This window comes from Lepisma saccharinum, chromosome 1 (genome assembly GCF_977018435.1).
Source record: "Lepisma saccharinum chromosome 1, izLepSacc3.1, whole genome shotgun sequence".
Classification (NCBI taxonomy): domain Eukaryota; kingdom Metazoa; phylum Arthropoda; class Insecta; order Zygentoma; family Lepismatidae; genus Lepisma; species Lepisma saccharinum.
Window position 1 is genome coordinate 189768272 of NC_139229.1, and position 18152 is coordinate 189786423.

The 18152-nt window shown below is 37.0% G+C and overlaps 1 protein-coding gene across 1 annotated transcript in view; it reads right to left on the bottom strand.

The window, feature by feature from the left end:
• Positions 1–4160: 4160 nt before the first annotated feature.
• The window catches only part of alka (glycine receptor subunit alpha alkaliphile), a 44423-nt gene continuing 30431 nt past the window's right edge, over positions 4161–18152 (bottom strand). The window contains exons 6-9 of the mRNA XM_083126456.1: positions 17839–17979; positions 13614–13843; positions 13320–13457; positions 4161–5164 (exon numbers count right to left, since the gene is read on the bottom strand). Of these exons, the coding sequence (XP_082982582.1) occupies positions 4898–5164; positions 13320–13457; positions 13614–13843; positions 17839–17979 (776 nt within the window). The 3' untranslated portion in view covers positions 4161–4897. The remainder of the gene's footprint in view (positions 5165–13319; positions 13458–13613; positions 13844–17838; positions 17980–18152) is intronic.

Sequence of the window (18152 nt, forward strand, 5' to 3'; positions counted from 1 at the left end):
ACTCCTTCTGGGTGTTGCATTTTTAATGGCGAGCAGTTTAGTTCGATGCAGCTAAGATTTCAACTCAGGAGCATCTTCTGCTCTAAGCAGCAGCAACTGATGAATATTTGATGCTTCATCGGTGTGACCCTGAATTGCTATTCCTTGCTGACTTAAAAATTGGAGGGACGTTATTATCTTTAAAATCGCCTTGCGTGCATTTTTCATATCTCCTAATTTATGTGTTGAGATAAGAGATGACACATTGGTTCCTTGTTTCGTAGTTGCCAGAGGAGTCACGGACGAACGATGAGGTGTACATTTTTCGTGAACCCTGAAACGTTCAATTGCCTTTTGCTACTGGGAAAATCCATTTCGAACAAATGTATTACACGAATCCATGTCTGCAGAAGTAGCAGTTGCCGACGGAAGCACTATACTGGAATCAAAAGCATTTTTACACTCACTAGAGAACACTTTGTCCTATTCTTTGTCGTAATAAATCCAAGGAAATGTCTTTTTTCATCCTTCATGGTATGACCTGCCTGATGATTTCTTGACACTTGTTGCTACTGTACTACAGGAACTGGCAGAAGACACATTCTCGGGTTCCTTATTTTTTGACTGAACATGCTTTTCACTATGTTCAGTGTCAGTAATATCCACCTGTGATGACGTTGACAAACGTATGACGAATTTATCCATACCGACTAGCAAACCTAGTGTTCGAATTCGAAAGTATGTAAAGAAGCAATACTCAATATTGTGTTTCAGCTTTCCACACGCGTCCCGTGCCACGTTTGAAAATTGCAAAAATTTTTGCCCGGCGAAGAGCTTTTGCTCCACGCATCCGGTCAGTAGACCCTCTTCTTTGTACTAACTCTTAACACGGTAACACCTCTTTTTTTTTCTGAAAATGAGAACTTCCCAGTCTATAATCTAAGCTCCCGCGTCCTTCCAAGCCATTGTCTCTTGGAGGACAAACAAAACGATAACAATCCAGATTACATGAAAACAACTTCACTTAAATCGTAAACCACGCTGCTCTTATCTGATTGAAACAAACAAAAGAAGAAAAAATCAACTATTGAGGTAATCTGTCACAATCGGCTTCCTTGTGTTTCGGTTTATTCTTTATTAGTGCTCAATATCGGCAAGTAGTTATTTTAAAACAATTGTTGACGAATGGAGTGGGTGGATTGTAGTGTGTCACTTGTAAGGAAACATCAAAGCAAGCCGAAAAGACGGGATTCTATTCACAATACAATATACTTCCATTGTTATTGTGGAGACTGCCTTTGACTTGGCCAGAGACAGACAAGGAAGGGGGGAATGTGTTGCTTGGTTGCCTTTGCACAAACACATTTGAAACAATTATGTTTTAGAGGTTAGAAATTTTAACTTCCACCTCAATGTTTTAATTGCTTATTATTTTTTGATAATAGCAAGTGAGAAATATTTATTTTATTTTGTTTTTATCAAACTAAAAATCTTGTGGGTGCGGTGGACCCACAAGATTATTTATGTGGGTGCTCGAGCCCCGGAGCACCCACTTAGTCGGCGCGCATGACCCCAAGTTTGTAATAATGCTCTGTCTGGGAAATGTCACTTTCTATCCTGTAAGTATGCAACCATATGTTACAGATTCACAATTACCACTGTCATTTGTATTTCTATCCGGATAATATTCTAAAAGATATATTGGAAAATGGGGAACACATGCCATCAGACACTCCTTAAGGATGAAGATATTGTCCTTCCCCTTCAAGTTAGGGTTTTATCATCATGCATACATGTTTCTTAATGTACAGGGCTGTTATAAATTATTGAGCACATTTCACGGATGAATAAAAAAAAAGTAAAATATCCACATCTAGTTTTTTTCTCTTTTAATAGACCACATTGAACAGTTTTATTTACAACATCCCACCACTTTTAATAACTTCTACATGAGCTCCATATGTGGCACGTAAAATATCCAGGCAGTATTCAATTATATGTTTAACAGTGTCTTACCCAGCATTTCGGCAGTTATTCCTCCAATAACTTCACTGATCCATCTTATTATTTCACCAGTGTCACTAACTTTCATTGTGTACACCCTGTGCGTGACAAACCTCCAAAAAGGGAAATCCAGAGGTGTTATGTAGCAGATTGAAGTGATCAGGGAATTTGTTCTTTAAAGTGGTGGGCTGTTGTACGTGTTGTAAATGAAACTGTTCAACATGGTCTATTAGAGCCAAAAAACATATGTTGGTGCTTCACTTTCTCTATTCATCCTTGAAATGTTCTCAATAATTTATAACCACTCTGTATTTCATGCTTTTGCATTATAGAGGAACTTTGCAAGTTTTGTAATGAAATATTACTACTCCAAAGGACTGCTCTTGCCTAGACTACGTAACTTAGGTTCCCTGTTTCAGACTAGCTTTGTGTCACTTTGACCAAAAATAAATACATCAGTAGCAACTGTAAATTTGCCGCATGGATGATAGAGAGTTTAATTTTTGTCAGTGTTGTACTGTAACAACCTGTATATTTTACCACACAATTGTGATGTATAATTAATGACATTCCAACATTTTGCCCACCTTAATCCTTCGTGGGTCGCGTGAGAAAAGTTACAGTGATGGTTGCACACAGTGCCAGAGACCAGATTTTTAAAATATGCTAAAACTTCAAACCCTCAAAGAGGAAGGTTAAAAACTCAGCTGGACATACGGAGGATGTTGGCAAAACAATCTATGGATAAATAACCACATTAAAACTACACACCCTGATCTAGAGACTATGCCCGACCAATGCAGGGTTAAGGGCATATTTTGATGAGATAGTGTTGGCCAATAGCAGTTCAGCCCTAGCTACAATATGATGACAAAAATTCATTTTACATGGATCGTCACTAGTTTTTATATCAAAACATGGATGGATATGGAACTCCTAACCAGTGTATCTAGAAGGAAAAGTTTTACCATGTCTCATTTGTAGGGAGACAAATTTATGGTAAATAAAAACTGAGAAGAGTGGTAAATAAAATGTTAGATCAGCAGTATATACCAGCGGTGGAAAAAAAAAATTGGCACACACTTTTTCATCATGAGAGGAAACAACATACAAAAGAGCTATAAATTGATAAACTACTTCATTTTTATATACTGTACACATATACAAGTACTTAGCTGTCCAACCAAATAGAAAACTTCAACACAAAATCACTTCATTTCTAAATTGCATATTCGAGGGAAGAAAGGAATGCAGCTTGACAGGGAGCGAAGTTTTCGAACTGAGATTATGTGCATGGGAAATCCCAATTTGCAGCATCTTCCTGATGTGATCGAAGATAAAATGTTCTTCAGCCGCAAGTGGTAGGAAACTTTAGGCAAACGTTTCGTTACAAATCGACAGTTTGCGCGCACAACCTCGATTGCCGGTTTTTGCATGTTTTCTACTTAATTTGATGATATTTCACGGTTATTTCGCGAAAAAGCGTTCATTTCGTGGAAAAGCACACATTTCGCATTACTTCGCGAATAAAACTCATGCATATTTCATCATTGGGGGTGTAGTTACGTGCAGAATGTTCAAAATTGCATCTTTTTTTCACATTTCGCGCATCGCGAAAATTCAATGTCCCTACTCATTTGTTTTGTTTATGTGCAGTATGTTGAAGAGTGAGAGAGCATGCATTATTTTCTTCTGGCAGTGATGCTTGTAATATATGCAGGGTCCTTCTTAATTGACAATAAAGGGTTTCGCCAATGGTGCAGTGGTAGCGTCGTTGCCTTGTAATCAAGGGGTCCCATGTTCGATACCTGGTGGAGGCACGTAGTGGTTTGGATCCCACTTTAAACCGTAGGTCTAGTCCTAATTAGCCTTACTGTGCATAAAGTGGACTTAAAACACCAAATCATTCATTCATTCGTTGACAATAACAATTAAAATTACTTCCTAGGTTAAAAGAAACAAAACTCGTCAAGTGTTAATAAGTTTGTGCACCTCTTTATCGCATGAATACACCAGTATAATTTCAGCAATGTTTTATTATACACCACAATCCATACACAATTTGTTATGTTCACCATGAGTATTCATACTGCACGTACCAGCTCAGGTCAAATAACTATACAGAAATCGTAAGCGGAAAAAATTGATCCAAACTTTTAATTTATTCCTTTCTCATGTATTTCCTTAATTCCATTTGCAAGAGTATTTTTTGTTCTAGTCTTACAGTAGGATATGCTCTTATCTCAAAATTCATCAAAGGAGAATATTTCGTAAAGTGTTTCAGTTTTAAATTTGTTTTTGTAACATATCTGAAAGTTATGGAGAAGCATATAACCATCGACTGTCAGAAAAATTATGTGGTGTACTTTAAATTGCGTAACCTATATTCTGATGCAATGCTTCTAACCTAAATGTTGTTACTACCTATTTTTCTCACTAAGTCTCTCACCTTCTAACATCACTTTCACACATAATCCTCACATTGTATTTGTGCTAACAGTAAACTGAGAAAGTCAAAAGTTCATGTAGAGATGGGAGAGAGAAATGTATTTTAATTAAATGCCGAAAACTGACACGTTTCCTGCACCACAGATCATAAATTACTATTGAAATATTTTAAGTCCCCATTGACATCAATTAATTTTCCATGCCTTATTATGTGTGTGCTATTTCTGTATCATGTGTAAATTCCATTTTAAAAAAGCTATTCTCAGTTTACAAATAATTATCAGGTTATAAATACAACACATGTTTACAATAACATTTTGCCACAGAATAATGTACAAGACAACCACAATGTTCTTTTTTTTAATGGAAAGTTAAGGAAACTGACAACACTATCAACAAACACACTCACTGTCATATTTCCTCCTCGCCTTTTTTTATAATAAATAACTATTGTTTATGCAACATATTATTTCTTAAGTAAAAGTATTGGCCAATAAATTATAAGAAATAACAAGAAGAATACTGGAAACACAATTGTTGAAATCCTATCAATTTCCCGCCACAAAATCTTCTCCTCCCCAGATTTAACGTCCACCCACGACAGCTGGAGAAGTGATCGAGGATGCTTCTTGATATGCGTTTTTCTGTTTCGTAGCTCAAGTGCTTCATCATCCCAAGCTTGGGCTGCATGAGGAATACCAGCAGCTGTTACACGCTCTGTGCGAATAATGCTCTGAAAAGAAATGTTTAATAACTTTTAACAAATTTTACATTAAATATTGAAAAAATCCTCTCATCAAGGACGTATTTGAGGGGTGGGATCCAGGTGGTCTGGACCACCCCTTGTAACATTTACCAAGTGCTAAAATTAAATAATGAAAATATGCTTATTTAACATTTGTTGTTTAGTTGGTGGTTATATTGGAAGGCAAGGATTATATTGGGATCATAACTTTGAATGACAGTACCAAAGAAGATTTATGCACACTACTACTTATAATAATATGCATAAAATATTAATCATGAACTTTATTTTTCATCAACTGGATCTAACATTCTTTTTTTGTTATTCAATTCTTTATTCAATTCTTTATGTATTTTACACTAATTTCCTTAATTTTGGCAATCTAAACTATTCTGTCTTTTTACCTACTCATGTAATAAAAGTACAATATAAATTAATATACATATTTAGTTGATTTAATATAATTATCTTAATTGAAACAATTAATAATATAATCATAATAACAGTAATATGATACACTTGGTTCGCCCCCCCCCCCCCCCTTCCTGAAATGTATTTGTGCCTGCCCCTCATCTAAGTCCAGCTTACCGTAATGAGGGGACTTAATAACAGAAATGACACTTATCCTCATGCTCATCTATATCTCACCATACTCGTTATTGTAATTTGAACTAAGGGTTCTTCAGTTTTAAAGTTTTTTTAGTTTTTATCCCAGAGTGTAATGGGTGACAGTGGCGCAGGAACGGGTGGGTACAAGAGTACATTGCACCCCCCTAAATTTTTGAAGGAGGGGTACTGTACCCCCCTAAATCCGTAAATCGAGTTGTACCCCCTGTACCCCCCTTGTTAATTTGACAGCAGACGCAAGGTGAAAGAACCTATTTTAAGTTTACCCAATAAAAAAAGTGTACAGTAGACTCGCGATTAACCGAGTCCCGATTAACCGTGGCTCCGGGTTAACCTAGGAAGTGGTTGGAAAACATCGCGCTTCATAACGCAACCCCCTGTTTGTTTATGGAGTCAAGTCACCGACCGCGCTGCACGTGTTCGTTACATTGGTCGGTGTATCCGATTGTTACGGTGGTGTTTAAGTCTGTGTAGGCCTATTCTAAGCGGAAAAAGTAATCTTCTCATTTATGTTGTACTAGTAATAAATAATTACTATACAGTTTTAAGTGTTGTTTCGTCATTTACGACCTATTAGCACATTATCTCCGTATTATCACAGTTTTTCCGTATCCGAGGTAATCTCGGTCCCAATTAGCTCGGATAATCGCGAGTCTACTGTATATTGTTTATAACTTACTGGCCTAAACATTATCTTCCTTATCACAGAAATTCAAACCATTCTAAACTTTTTCTACTACATTGTGGTTGCTACTAGTTAGTTCATTGACCTAAGTTCTTGGAAACCTCTTTACGGAGATGATAATTGTTTAAAATGTGTGTGGAACGATGGAATCAGATTTGCTCTGACAATCACGCTGCAGACGAATGTTCTTTTGCGTAAGGGGGGGGGGGGAGGGGTACACTTTTCTAAAGAAGTTGTCGCGTCGATTCGAAGATAAGATACAAATCTTCATCAGAAGAGTATATGACTGATCCCATTTTCTTTTGAATATTTAAAATGGAATTTTCCAAAACAAAATACTTACATGAATGAGACGAGACACTATAGACCAACTTGGGGGTACAATGTACTGCTGTACCTCACAAATATTTATCATAAATTTGTAAGAGGGTGTTCGGAAAACTATACTTAAACCTACTATATATTAAGAGATTTTGAAAATAGATTAGCCTATCTGAGCATGAAGTGAATCTAGAATAAGTTTTAATAACTTCTGAGTGGAAACCGAAACAAAAATAAACACAAACATGAACGAGAAGGACCTCGCCACACAGGAGACGAGATGAGGCTGTGACAATTCTCGACTCATTGCATCACGATATCATTCCTAGGTGCAATGAAATTTTTCCTAGACATTTAAACAGGGTTCAATTTGCGATATTATCAGAGGAGGGGGGAGGGAATTATTTTTACATATGTATTAGGTATACTTATAATTGAACATTAATTACTTAAAATCTAATTTTGGTATCGAATGCAACACAAACACAACGCCATTTTAAGTTATACCCTAAAGTTAAACTGTAAGAAAATTACATTAGTCAGATGAATGCACGAGATAAATTAAACTCACTGCAGGTTCTATTGGTAGATTTTGGATTGGATTCGCAAAGGTCTTTGAGTGAGATGAGAATGTTTGATTGATTTATTTGGTTTATTTTACTTCGCACTTCTACCACTTTTGGCTAATCGCAAAAATGAGGATTAGTGGTGATATGATGAAATTGATGAACACTCACATGCCCAACCTGGGACCTCTGGCGTCAAAGTGTGCTATGCTAACCCCTCCGCTACGGAGGCCGGCGAGGTGGGAATGTGTTTTGGATTTTCTTTGTAGATGCGAAAATCTTTAACTGTGACGCACACATGCTTTTGTTTACATTAAAGTTTACCTTTTCACATAAACGAGAAATTGACATGTCACCCTAAAACACACGCATGTATCTCCATTTAATACTACTCTATACGAAAAGAAACCTTGGGCGGTTCTTCATATTGTCCACCAAGGATTGAAACTGAAAAAAAAACCTTTTGAGCGTATGCCTTTCCTTGCTTCCTCTGACATCTGAAGGATTTCGGTTTTGTATATGTAATGATAGTACTTTCAGTGCTTGAAGATTGTTATTAGGTACGGCTAATTATATAACAAATAAATGCTTTGTCAAATGTTTCACAAATATTTCAAAGTTAGACTTTTTACGAGTTGATCGGGAACCATCTCAACTCAGTTTTTTTTCTTTTTTTAATACAACGCTCTACAGATGTCTGAGTAAATACCAAATACATGGCTTCTAAAAGACATTGGATGTGGTACACATCTGCCATAAATTGTTTAAATATATTTTTATGCGTAGCTATGGGAATTTAAAATTAGAATGAACTGAAGTGGAACTCTATAAGTATGATATATTCAATAATGTGGTTTCTATATCCAGTGGGTGGGAGATTCCTGGTTGGGGTGGCTCAAGATCTTCCTCACTCCCTTTAATCTCAACCTGCATTAAAATGAATAGATGTATCTTTGTTCGCAATTTTCACATTTCGAACTCCTGATTTTCCGTTCCGTTAAATTGAAATAAGCCCAGAACGAAGTCCAGAGCTATATATGTTTCAGAATTGTTATCTGGTTTTAAAATCTGTTTTAAAAAAACATAAATTATAAGAAAAACAAAGGAAAAAAATAGTTACGTAAATTTTGCAGAACATTCGTGTGTGCTGTTCTAAAATAGAATATTTCCCATGCCTTCATATTATACCTACGTATTTAGGAGGGGTCCGGACACTTCCCCGAAAGACTTACCAAGAAGTAAAAGTAAATAATCAAAATATAATTGTTTAGCATTTGTTATATAATCGATGGTTATTTCCGCTGAACGTATTGGAATGCAAGGAATTTGACTCATACGGCTTTGAAAGGTTCCAAAGATTTATGCACACAACTAATGATAATATCCATAAAATATTGATCAGAAACTTTACTTTTCGTTAATTGGATCTAACTCCTTTTTTGTTATTCAATAAATATTCAATTCTTTTTCTATTTAACATTAAATTCCTTGCCAGGGCAGTTGTTTTTATGCAAATCTTGGCGATCCTAACTACATGCAAGCTAGATGCTGTTATATTTCTATTCTTTTGCTATCTTTTACCTATTCACGTAATAACAACAATACAATATTAATTAACTTACATATTTAATTAATATTTTAATTTAATTAAATGTAATAATAATTATTATTATTATTGCAACACTTGGTTGGACCCCCAAAATGTATTTCTAGGTGCAGTAGTATGTGTGTTTATATATATGGGATGCTGAATTTTGTACCCCCCCCCCCCCCCAAATGAAAAACATTCCTGCGCCACTGATGGGTGATCTTGATCAAAGGCACCAAAGAGTCAACTTCCCTTCATGTAGTACGGCTGAAAACTGCATGCTTAAGGCTCTGGCAAGGATTATGTAACTCACAGTCAGTATAATATTCAATGTGGTTATGTGTTGTCCTGTCCGTTAGGGATGTGCGGGACAGAATATTTTGGGTCGGGATGGAAAAAATTCGCAATTTCCCGACAAAGTCGGAAAATTTTCGAGACGGGATATGTTCAAAATTTCCCGAAGCTCTTAAAGTCTCGAATTCTAAACGTCATTTCCACTTTACGTGATTGTTTTTGCATTTCTGGAATAAAAACTAACAATTTACGATAAGTTCCAGACACTTCCAATCCAGAAAATGTCGAGAATCAACGACTTTTTAAAATGACCATTCGGTATTTCCCAACTGCTCGGGATCCCGAAAAGTCGGGAAGTCATTTCCCGAAGTTGGGATCGGGATAGGAAATTTTTTTCCCGATTCCAACTTTTCTATATCCTATTGTCTGTGTGAGTACAGAGTTCCACTACACCAGGCATGTCAAACACGCGGCCCGCGGGCCGCATGCGGCCCTCGATATATTTTTGTGCGGCCCCTTTGCTATTACCTGTTTTTAAGTAGTAGAGCCTTCAGATGTAGTAGTTGCTAAAATATCTGTGTTATTATATAACACGATGTGACATTTCACACGTTTTCTTCTTGGACAGGATATACCCGTCGGTAGGTGAAAAAAGGTGGTCGTGTTGCATTATTGGGGTGGAATTGGAATTCAAAATTTTGGGTGCGTCAGCACTAAGGCTATTTTGAACCCGTCACATTATACGGGGTCCATTCCCTTATCTTTACACATAACAACTCTAACGTTGCATAAGTAAAATCATAAAATATTAAAATCTTCTGACTTTTGTTAAAAACTGAGGCTGTAAAGGAGCACTCAGCACAAATAAGGACAAAAGACAGGACAACACAAACAAAATTATACTGGCCATGAAGCCAGTCACCAGTGCCTCGTTAGTCTGCAGTCCAGGGTGTACTATGTGGAAGTGAGGTTGACTATTGGGTGCACTACGTGGAAGGAGCACCCTTTACATCCCTTATTGGGGTGGTTGACGAATGTAGTGTAATTGGAGTTGATAGCTAAACACTCAAAACCTTTTGCCGAAGGCGAGTTTATTAAACGGTGCTTGGTAAAAGCTGCTGATATAGTTAATCCCGCAAGTGTAAAAGCTTTTCAAGGCATTTCACTATCCCGCAACACGGTTGCTGAAAGAGTAACCGAACTGGCCTGTGATTTGAGTGATCAAATTAAAACAAAAGTGTCAAATTTCTTTGCTTATTCCATCGCTTGTGATGAGAGTGCAGACATCGGGGGTGTAGCTCACTTAGCTGTGTTTCTTCATGCTTGTGATGAGGAGTTCAACATTTTCGAGGAGCTATTGGACATTGTACCGTTGCATGACACTACTACCGGTGAGGATATATTTATTGCTGTCCGTGAACTTTTGGGGAAGTATGATTTACCTTTATCAAAGTTATCCTGTGTAGCTACGGATGGTGCCCCTTCAATGACGGGAAAAAAAAAAACAATGGTTTTGTGACAAAACTGCAAAACGAATTTTGTGAAACCTGCGATAAACACATGTTCCATCATGTGCATTGCATCATTCACCAAGAGGTCTTGTGTTCAAAAGTAATCAACATGGAAAGTGTGATGAAGCCTGTGAAAAAAGCTATCAACTTCATAAGATCCCGTGGCTTAACCAGCGACAATTTTCTACTTACTTAGCAGATTTAGAAAGCGAATATTCTGGAGTGCGCTACTACACAGAAGTGCGCTGGCTATCGTGTTATATGGTTCTTGAAAGATTCTGGAACTTGAAAGATGAAATATGCCAATTTTTGGAAATGAAAGAACAAGACACCAGCCTTTTTCGCAACCAATGTTGTTCCAAGATCTTTCCTTTCTTGTTGATATAACGAAACACTTGTCAGATTTAAATTTGAAACTGCAAGGAAAAGATCAATTAATCACCAACATGAATGATCAAGTCAAAACATTCGAGCGTTAGTTATTGCTTTGGGAAAAACAGTTAAGAAACGAAGACTTGACGCAATTTTCAACTTGTTCTAAATACAGATCAAGTTCAAAGGACCCTGTTTTGTACAAAAAGTACGTCGCAAAAATTCAGCTTTTGAATACTGAATTCGGGAAAAGGTTCCACGATGTTCGTTCTTTCGAAGACAAGATCTCCTTGTTTTCAGCCCTGTTTACGACTGACGTAGAAAAAGTGGCAGCACATTTGCAGATGGAAGTAATTGAAATTCAGTGAGACTCAACTTTGAAACAAAAGTACAGCGAAGTGTGTATCCCTGACTTCTACAAGTACTTGCCTGCACGTTTTCCAGAGACACACACATTTGCGTGTGGAATAATTTCCATGTTCGGTAGCACTTACCAGTGTGAAAAACTTTTCTCACTCGTGAAAGGAAGCAAGTCACCAACGAGATCCAGATTATCAGACGTTCATCTTAGCTGTGTTCCGAAAGTAGCTGCTTTAAACAAGATGTCTCCTGATATTGATAAGTTGGCGGCAGAAAAAAGATGCCAGCTCTCAGGCAAGAAGCAATGATCAAGTTTCAATGAATGTTCAATATACTTTATTAAGTGTTATGTTAGTCATTCTTTAAAATAAAGTATTAAAGATAATTTAATTTTTTCCTTGCGGCCCGCCCTATCTAACACTACTGACTATTTGGCCCAGTTCAGATTTTGAGTTTGACATGCCTGCACTACACAGTCTCAGCTTTTATCAATGGTATAGTGACACTCATTGCGTGAAGTGGAAATCATTAGGTGGGGTAATGTTTGTTTGGGATCTGAAGGGGTAGCTGGGAAGAGAGAGGAATCCAGTGGTTTAACTAGTGACAGTGATAATAGTGTTTACATGTGTGTTATTTTGTCAATTCTTTTTAATGAATTTAATTTTTATCAATGGGTGTTAATTTTATTTCTTCACTGTGTTTTGTTCTTAAGGAGTTCACCTCCAAAATATTTGTTAGTTCTATTAACTTCTTTTAAATTTTTATTTGCTTAGAGACTTATGTCCCCATATTAAAAGAAGGGTGCTGATGGACCCATTGTAATTTTTAATAAGTACACATACCATTAACTGAAGTCCACCAGTACGATATTAAACGATACAATAAACATCTGATTGTACGTGTCTAAATTTTACATTTTCTCACCATATACCTCCATGGTTTCCGCTGCAACATTTTCCTGGATTATACTTTTATCTGCATTGTAAGTGCCAAAAAAAAAGTCCCCTAAGACATAAATAATCATGGTCTTGCTGTAAATATTGCATGTGAACCTGAATGGAACTTTTGGTTCTTTAATTAATGTATACAACCAGATAACTGAAAGGTTTTGTCGTAGAAAGTGTATGTATTCTGAAATTATTTTACAATGGGATATGTGAATTTTTTTCCACTCATTCATAAGGACAGTAACTAAATGGGAAAATTATGCTGTGAGTTGTAGACTGCTTATGTAAATATAATGCAGATTAAATGGTCAGCAGTTTTATCAATAGTGATATGTCATTATACTGAATCTATTGACTGATCTGTAGATTGACTATTTTTTAAGATTTAGCTGAGTCAATATTAATCTATGTCAAAAATTAGTACAAATGTTTGTGCACATGACTTAAGCTTTGAGGTTGTTGCTTTGCAATTAAGGGATTCTGTGTTCAGTTCCTGGTGAGGGGTACATTTCAGTTGCTTTGGTTGCAACTGTAAGCTGTATGTTAAGTTCTAATTAGCATTTATATGTGCATAAATGTACTTTTTTCAAGAGAAAAGTGCTCAATATTTTAGTAATGATCTTAATTCTAATACAATTTTGTGGTGAACCATGTACCAATGTATTGGAAAGAGTGACAAGATGCATTTCTGAAAGAAAACTTTACTAGTTTATCAGAAATCTCTTGTTGAGTGTACGGATTGTACAGCATGGATAATGCGTTGTTTGATGAAATGATGTTCTGTTCCATTGACACCCATATTCTGTAAGGACTGATATTGTCTGACTGTTTATGTTCATGCACAAATAATGAAATTTAAAAGAAAAACTTACTATTGGAAATATCCTCGACACTTTTACTGATGATATCTTCTCATTTTGGTAACGTAGATCCAACACTTTGACGACTACAAACTCACCCAAGGCAGAAAATACAAATACCATGCAGCCAGCCATCCACAAATCAAGAGCCTACAAAATAAAGATGATGATATTTTCACTCATATAGAGGTACGTAGAACTGCTGCTATGTATATTTCTTATGACAATAATAGTTAAATCACAACACACAAAACTTTAATCTCTATATGCGACTAAACATCAAGAAAAATGAAACAACAGCATTACCTTAACGTAGGCTACAGGAGGAATATCAGACTTGAGCCCCGTGAACATAGTGACGAGCGTCAGCATGGAGGTTACAAGCAGCGTCACTCGTCCCGGGATAGCATCCAACCCAATCCAGAAACTGAACCATGACAACATCACCACCAATGCACTTGGGGCAAATGTCTGAATCAGATGGTGACCAATTTGTCGCTCAAATCGAAAGTATGCAGTTAGCCGAGAGAAGTTACCTGTCAAGAAAAGACAATATATGATAGATTCATTATTATACGAGGGTCACTATTTATATTTTGAGCCTTGGCAACACTGATTGAAGTTAGGCGCGATTTGACGTTTGCACGGAATCGTCTGGCATTATTGACCATAATGTACTTCAAATGTTTTGTCAATAGCTTGATTTGTGTTGTTTATGTTGGCTTGGAGATTGCGCGACAACAATAAAATGGAATTAACTCGTGAACATTTTCGTGCGATGATTTTTTACGATTTTCGACGTGGATTATCAAGACAAGAGTGCATCGATCAACTTACTTCCACATTTGGCGATGAAGCCCCATCCTTTGCCACTGTGAAACGCTGGTATAACGAATTTAATCGTGGCCGCCATTCGCTCACCGACGAGATTCGCGAAGGTCGTCCAAAATCAGTTGTTGTTCAAGAAAACATTGATGCTGTGCAAAACCTAATACTGCAAGATCGTCATGTGGCATACTGTGAGATTGAGGCAACCATAGGCATTAGTTCCACCAGCATATATAAAATATTACATGATCATTTAGTGTGAGAAAGGTATGTTCTCGTTGGATCCCACACAATTTGACAAAAACTGAAAAAGACGCTCGCGTCAATTGGTGCAAACAAATGCTCAATAAATACAATTGTGGTGCTTCAAAAGACATATATAAGATTGTAACAGGTGACGAATCATGGATATATGCATATGAGCCGGAACGTAAACAGCAGTCGACTGTATGGGTGTTTCAAGATGAACCCAGTCCAACAAAAGTTGTTCGCGCTCGAAGCACATCGAAACAAATGGTCGCCTGTTTTTTCGGGAAAACTGGTCATGTGGCAACTGTGCCTTTAGAGGAATGTAGAACGGTCAACTCTGAATGGTACACAACAATTTGTTTGCCAGAGGTCTTTGGTCAAATACGGAAAACAAACAAATGCCGTCGGATCATTCTTCATCAAGACAATGCCAGCTGTCACACATCTCGTCTAACAACCGACTTTATGAACAGTCAAAAAATCGAATTGATGGGTCATCCGCCGTACAGTCCTGATTTGGCACCCAATGACTTCTTCTTGTTCCCGAATGTCAAGAATAAATTGCGTGGACAACGATTTTCGTCGGCGGAAGACGCCGTTGATGCGTTCAGAAACCATATTATGGAGGTGTCTCAAGAAGATTGGAAAAACTGCTTTGACAAATGGTTCGAACGAATGCAAAAGTGTATTGACCATAAAAGAGAATACTTCGAAAAACAATAAAGCAGTTTTCAATGCCAAATTCCTGTTTTTTCATTGTTATGCTCAAAATATAAATAGTGACCCTCGTATGACTAGTCATGATGTGCATCTTCAATTTAAGATTTGACAGTACCATCTTAAAAAAACAGCAATCCCTTCCAAAGTGGTTTGTTCTGATTTGTCAACAATTTTCGCTAGTCTTCCAATTCACCCTTGTGCTATCAACAATTTTCCTTAGTAATCCAATTCACCCTTTTGGTACCCCCGTTCTTTACAACTGAGCATTATTCAATAATTCTCTGAATGTTAGTGACAATGGTTCTACCAGTAGTGGCTGCTGCCTATTCGCGCACTCACACGTGCACACCCAAATAAATATGCAATGTAATTAATTTTTATTATATTTATTTATTGAAAGCCATTTCTTCAAAACAGCAAATGTTCCCGTGCCACATCAACTTCCATTTACTTCCTTACGTCAGCTGAGTAACTCGCGTCAAATAGGCGGCATGAACACAATTGCAAAGTGCTCCCAGCTGCACACCGAAGTGGCGCTGTGTTTGATGGTGGGTAGAGGAAGCAGAAAAACTCTTATGGCTTGGATAAAGGGCTTTTGGACTCCCTTTGCACAAAGAATTGTGACATAGTAGCTACTGACATGAGTTGTTCCCTCTTTGTCATGTAGTGTTGCAATCTTTCCACTCCTCGCCATGTGACATAGTTGAGAACAACCCCATGCATCATTGCAAATTGAGGGATTTTTTTTTTCTCAGCAAGGAAAATTTTGATCTCTCTCACCTCACGTGGTTCTGAGCAAGGCATTGAAATCCGAATGAGGGGAGGATGTTAAAGGAAGGGGAGAGGGCGTGGCATGTAGTGACAAGCATATTCAACCATGCAAGGCCAGATGCGATGAGTGGAATACGTTGATACAGGTGCTGGAGAAATAGTTTTATAAAATGTTAGCGGTTTGAATTAAAAACATTCTCAATGTCGTAGGAATTGGTGCATTTAGACACTCTGACTTGTATTTTTGTCACACAACAGTCAGTCTAATTCTTTATTCAGTGCATACGAGAATCTGTAACTTGTACTATTGTCACATATTTGAGATAATTTTTACAAAGGTGTTGGCAAGAACTAGTTGCATTTGATCACGGTTTCGAGGATCCTCATTACAATGACTAAAGTAAATAAGAACATTAAAAATGGTAATTAACTTAAGTGTATGATGAAATGTTTATGTGGCATTAAACTTGGGTTTCTGATGGTACATATTTACATTGAAGAAAGATAATATATATTATTAAAACATGACAATTACACAAAATACTGGCAATATTATTTTCCCTTACAAACCATAGCAATTTATTGTTATAGCATTGTGAGTGATTTTTGTTAGGTCGTCGAATGCTGAATTTTCTACAGGTCACAAAAGAAGCCAAACAACCAAACACAACACATTAATGGCTTGGCTGTGGATGACTCTTCAGTTATGGTTGATGGATACCCATTGAGTTTCATAGGAGATCTAGGAATGGCAGGTGTTTGTTTTGTTCCTTTTCCGTAGTAAACCTAATTGATGGATGTATGCTATTCAAATGCTGGAGTAAATCTGGTAGTGTTTCGTCTCCATGTGGCCATATTACGAATGTTTCATCTACATACTTAACCAATGTCTTAGGATTTCTGATTCAAAATTAGAAATAGTGTCATAAAATTACAAGGGTGGACCCAAAAGAAACCAGATTTTTTTTTTTTTTAAAAGCCATGTATTTTTGTATTTTTTTTTATGAAACAACCTTATCACCTTCAAAGTACTCTCCATGACACGTCCAATCTGTGATTCCATTCTTGGAAACATTTTTTAAACTGATCTGTTGTGATGGCTGACAGCACCTTCCTCGTTTTATTCTTCACCTCTTCTACGTCATCAAATCGCTGTTCCTTCATGTCGCAAGTTCACGAATTTTATCGACATTTTCATCTATTCTGGAAGTTGACGGATGTCCAGAACGGGGTTTGTCATCAATCGACATGTCACCTTTCTTGAAGCAAGAAAACCACTCGTACACTTGAGTTTTCCCCATAGCGCTGTCCTTGTAAGCTGTGTTCAACATCACAACCGTTTCTGTGGCATTTTTGCCGAGCAGGAAACAAAATTTCGCATCCACACACTGTTCTCTTACATTGGCCATCATAAAAAACGAGGTGCGAGTGAAACTGCTTTTACGAAAAAAATCACCGTGACCAGAGACAAGCTTCCACGGCGAAGCCACTGGGTGCACTGAACTCACAACGAGTTGCTCGACGCTTGCCTGGCAGGAAAATTCGTACTATGGAAGCTCTGCCCAGCGCAGCATTATTCTGTTTTTTTTTGGGTACCCCCTCGTAGTACAGAATTCCAGGGCCCTGAAGTAGTTGGTTAGAGCACAGGATTTGTAGTAAAATCACATATCTGTCATAGGTTCGATCCCCACCACCTGCAAAAAGAACTTTGTTCATCTGAAGATGAGAGAAGAGGTGGTCTTTTAAAAACGTAGAAATTAAAATAAGTATAGTTTAAAGCACTAGACAATGGATAATGTCCAATTAACATTACATGTTAATTTGTTTCTCGTAAGAAAAGAAAAAGACGACATGCAACTGACATACTTGTATTCTAGTCCATTGCTATTAATCAAAGAAAAATTAATAATTTTCATCTTGTAGCACAATATATTAAAGAATGTAAAAAATGTATTCTCCATACCTTCTTTTTCCATTGTATATCCTCTAGTTTCCTCAATGTCCAATGGTTGACCTATGTTGTATTGCAGTAACTTCAGATCAGGGTTAACAGTTACTCCATCCATACCCCATTTTAATCGTAGCTTTTGCTCATGATATGAGACTGAAAATATTGAATAAGGTTGCAGGTTAATGCTGTGCAAAAATACTGCTGAGATGAATCCAGTAAAAAAATCACTAGTGTATTCTTGTTAATAATATGTTATTTGTAGAAGGACATAAGCCTAATGTTACATTGTTTGGCACATTCAACAGTCATTTTAGCAATGGTGACAT